This window comes from Octopus bimaculoides, chromosome 14 (assembly GCF_001194135.2).
Source record: "Octopus bimaculoides isolate UCB-OBI-ISO-001 chromosome 14, ASM119413v2, whole genome shotgun sequence".
Classification (NCBI taxonomy): domain Eukaryota; kingdom Metazoa; phylum Mollusca; class Cephalopoda; order Octopoda; family Octopodidae; genus Octopus; species Octopus bimaculoides.
This window is the reverse complement of record NC_068994.1, coordinates 40,004,705-40,008,800: the sequence shown is the minus strand read 5'-3', so window position 1 is coordinate 40,008,800 and position 4,096 is coordinate 40,004,705. Positions and strand designations below refer to the sequence as shown.

At 34.7% G+C, this 4,096-nt stretch overlaps 1 protein-coding gene across 3 annotated transcripts in view; it reads left to right on the top strand.

Moving 5' to 3' along the window:
* The window catches only part of LOC106872380 (protocadherin beta-15), a 640,647-nt gene that overhangs the window by 281,578 nt on the left and 354,973 nt on the right, over window positions 1–4,096 (top strand). The window contains exon 4 of one of the 3 annotated variants that reach the window (XM_052973053.1): window positions 1,215–1,520. The exons of the other annotated variants lie outside the window; for them this stretch is intronic. Within the exon in view, the coding sequence (XP_052829013.1) occupies window positions 1,215–1,228 (14 nt within the window). The 3' untranslated portion in view covers window positions 1,229–1,520. Of the gene's footprint in view, window positions 1–1,214; window positions 1,521–4,096 lie in introns of those variants that run through there. 3 annotated transcript variants of the gene reach the window in all.

Here is a 4,096-nt window from a genome sequence, read left to right as displayed (position 1 = left end):
ATATATATATATATATACATACATACAGTGGGTTTCATTCAGTTTCCATCAACCAAATCATGTCATAAGGCTTTAATTGGCCCAAGGCTAAAATAGAAGACACTTGCTCAAGGTGCCACACAGTGGAACTGAACCCAGAACCATGTTGTTGGAAAGCAAGCTTCTTACTACACAGCCATGCCTGTGCCTTTATAAATATACAAAGTAGTTAGATAGATAGAGAGACAGGTAGGTAGGTAGGTAGGTAGGTAGATAGATAGAGAGAGAGAGAGAGAGAGAGAGAGAGACAGAATTTAGACATATACACATGTACTTTCATGTATGAAATACACATATTCACAAACATTCACATGTATGTGTGTATTTCATATAAGTATTACAGATCTGTTTTGACAGTACACTGTTTTATAGGAATATTGTTAATATGTCTACTTTTGAGTTTCCAGATGTAATGGGTTTGTAATGTTGATATGTAAACTTTGATTCAAAGACTGATTTGACAAAAGCATAATTCTGACATTTAATCCTGTGTGACAAACACATGACAAACAAACATACACACACACATATCTGTTTAAGATAATATAATAATGCATGTCTATATATATATATATATATATATATATATAAACAGATTAACTCTTGGGATTTAGAATGAGTGCAATAGTTCTATTGTGTGTGCTTTGGTAATCTTTACTCTTCAGAATAATCACTAGATTGTCTGTCTAAAGAGCATACTTGCAAAGTAACTGACAACAAATTAATAAATAAGGGTCTTATTATGGATTGAATGGTTTTATGAATTTAGATATTTGTATTTGAGGTATTTTACTGCTGGTTTACCTCTTTTAGTGCCACATGGGAACCATGTCTTTTCCAGGTTTCTTCAACACAATAAATTCTCTCCATAACCCAAGTTAAGGAGCATCTAATCTCATACAAGATTAGATTTAGTAAAGCTGCTGACCTTGCTATGATTAAGGAGGAATGGTGAAAGCTGACTACCTTGTATAAAATGAACAACATCTCTTTAAGTCATGGGATACTGTACATGCTAATATGGAAAAGGATGTCAAAGAGGAAGAATGCTACATACTTCTTGTTAGTTGTTTAGCCCCAGCCCTGCTGTGATAAAATAGATTTGTGATCAAAGACCTTTTTTTTAGAAGTAACTAAGAATATATTATCTGATGTGTCTTTCTCTTGTTTTCTAGGCAGTATGTTGTGATTTTTAGGGAGATTTGGCATCAATTTATATCAAGTTGAGTAATGACTAGGACCTTTGTCTACTGAAGATAAAGTTGGAGAATGATGGTGCTTAAGATGGATTTTGAGCCAGAAACACATGTCCATGACTGTCCTCTTATCTCCAGACAATATGTCTAACCTTTTCACTAATGGCATGTGAATTTTAGAGTATTCTTGAGTAATTGAGATTATCTCCCTTTCACTAGTGGAGCCAGTCTTAATTGCCATTTGGTATTTATGATGCATTCTCTAAAGGTGGAGATAATTTTAATAAATCAAGAATTTATATTGTTTGCTATTTGACATACTTGTGTTTGTTTATGTTGCTCAAATGCATGCCACTGGCTACTTAGTGTTATTTCTCTTAGCTCATTTTTGAGTAAAGACTAGCTTAATCAAGCATTGTTAGCAATAATTAAATGTGATTTATATTTTGTTCCTAATTAGATTAACACAAGTAATGAAGTCATAAAGCATTATGAAACATTGATTTTGTCTTCATTAGATCTGTATTTCCGTGCCTAACAAATGTTTGTGGTGCTTTTATAAATTCAGCAAGTTACATAGAAAGGAGGCAATTGTTCTTAGAGCTGAGTACACTGTCTACCTCTGCCGTTCCTTTTGAATGAGAGAGAGAGGGGGGACAGACAGACAGACAGAGAGTCAAGTCTCTATGTGGTTGCTTGGCCAGCTAGAAATACTTGCCAAATCTCCCTTAAGATAAAGTGGAGGCACATGGCCTAGTGATTTGGGTGTTGGACTCATGATCGTAAGATTGTGGTTTCGATTCCTGGACTGGGAGATGCACTGTGTTCTCGAGCAAAACACTTCATTTTATGTTTCTCCAGTTCACTCAGCTGGCAAAAGTGAGTAATCCTGTGATGGACCAGCGTCCTGCCCAGGGGGAGAATATATACTCCATGAAAGTAGGAATCTGACCCTTATGAATCTGTATGACTCGAGAAGGTAACTTCTTTTATTCTTCTGAACATAGTCTCTATCTCCTGAACAGAAGTCACATTGGATAAAGTGGTCTAGGGTATACTACTATACCATAAAACATAGGATGGTCACAGCTGAAATTCCTTTGATTATAAGTCTGCTCAATCAGCTAATTTGGTGTTACACAACAGCAACATCATCAGATCTACTAAGTAAGAGTTTTACTTGTTATCAAGAAGACAAACTGAAGCCAGCAGAGTTATGTGCTGCTTTTGATAATATAACACACTAATTTACAGCAAGATTAGTGAAAAGCAAGCCTCTATGTGGTTGCATGACCTGCAAGAAATAGCAACCAAATCACCTCCAAATCATATCTAATTATTTCTACAAGTAGAGGAACATACTGGATAATATTGTCATAGAAAATCTACAGCGGTCACTTGCATGTGAATATGACACGATGACTCGTATCATGCTTTCACTAATTGCACAAACAACTATCTCAGTCTTTCTAAAATCCACGACTTAATAGAGCATCAACGATGTGACCAATGATGAGGGAAAAAAAGAGCTGTATCAGCAATAGCTTGGTACTTGTTTTCATGTAGACTAGAGCAGCATGAAATAAAATGTCTTACTCAAGGATAGGATACATGTCATTTGACCAAAGAATTGAACCCTCAACCTTATTGTCATAAGCCCACCACCCTAACCACTAAGCCTATCCTTAAAAATCTGAGACAGTCATGGATGAAATACATTTAATCAAGACTAGTTAAACAATAACAATTACATCAAGAATCACTCTCATTTCCATATTTCCATAATTGTTGGCATTGTTTTAGCTCATCTCTTCCTTGATTGAACTGATCTGTGATTCCAAAGGGTTCTAGCTGTATGTATTTCATCTTTTGTATATCTCAGCCTACATTGCCTAATGAGTTCTTACACTTTTAAGAAGGTAGGGTGTGAATTGAAGGCAACTTTGCTGATATTTCTAGCAGATTAAATAAATGCATAGAGGTTATTTAATTGCATCATGGTGAGCTTAGATCATTATCATCATCGTTATAATCCTTTAACGTCCATTTTTCTATGCTGGCATGGGTTGGATAATGCGACAAGAGCTGGCAACCTAGAGAGTTGCACTAGGTTCCATTTGGAGACTTTTGCATATTCTGCATTCAGTTTTGTGTTATATTCTTATCTAACATAAATCCAAAGAACCTCTTTAAGTATAAATTAATTTAATGATGCAGAATCTCATATCTAAATAAAAAGACCAAATAATTGTCCGGTATAAATAATGTTTAAATTCAGTTATTTCTATAGTTGACAATTATTTTACAGATCGTATGCCACCTCTTTTGCCTATTTAATTACGTTTTAATTATGTGCTCTTTCTGACAATCAAATTAGTTATGTTTTAATAATTTTCTGAACAAATTATAGCTGCAGATTATTTATCTTTGTTCAATGCATTCATAGTTTTCTGCCTAAGTGGTGTGTTTCTGATTGAGGTGTTTCTGTCAAAAACATGAGTTTTAATGGATAATGTCTAAATAATACGTTTTCAATTAGCAATGTCATAACATAAATAGTCTTTAAACTAGATGCACAATCTCATAACATTTTTAATGTAACATTTATGTTTATTTTGTAACAGTAACATCCACCCCTAGGGGTCAGCCACACTTAAGTGGCAATATACTACACTTTATCGTGCAGTTACTGTTAATACTTCATTTAGAGAATTAACATTGCTTGTTTTCACCTTTTCGATATCAGTGAAGAATTTCACTTGAAAAGAAGATATAAGATTGCCAGGTTTTTGTCTCTCTCACCAAGGTCAGCCGCTATCGGACGCCGACGAAGGGAAATAACCCTGAAATCCGGATCCGTT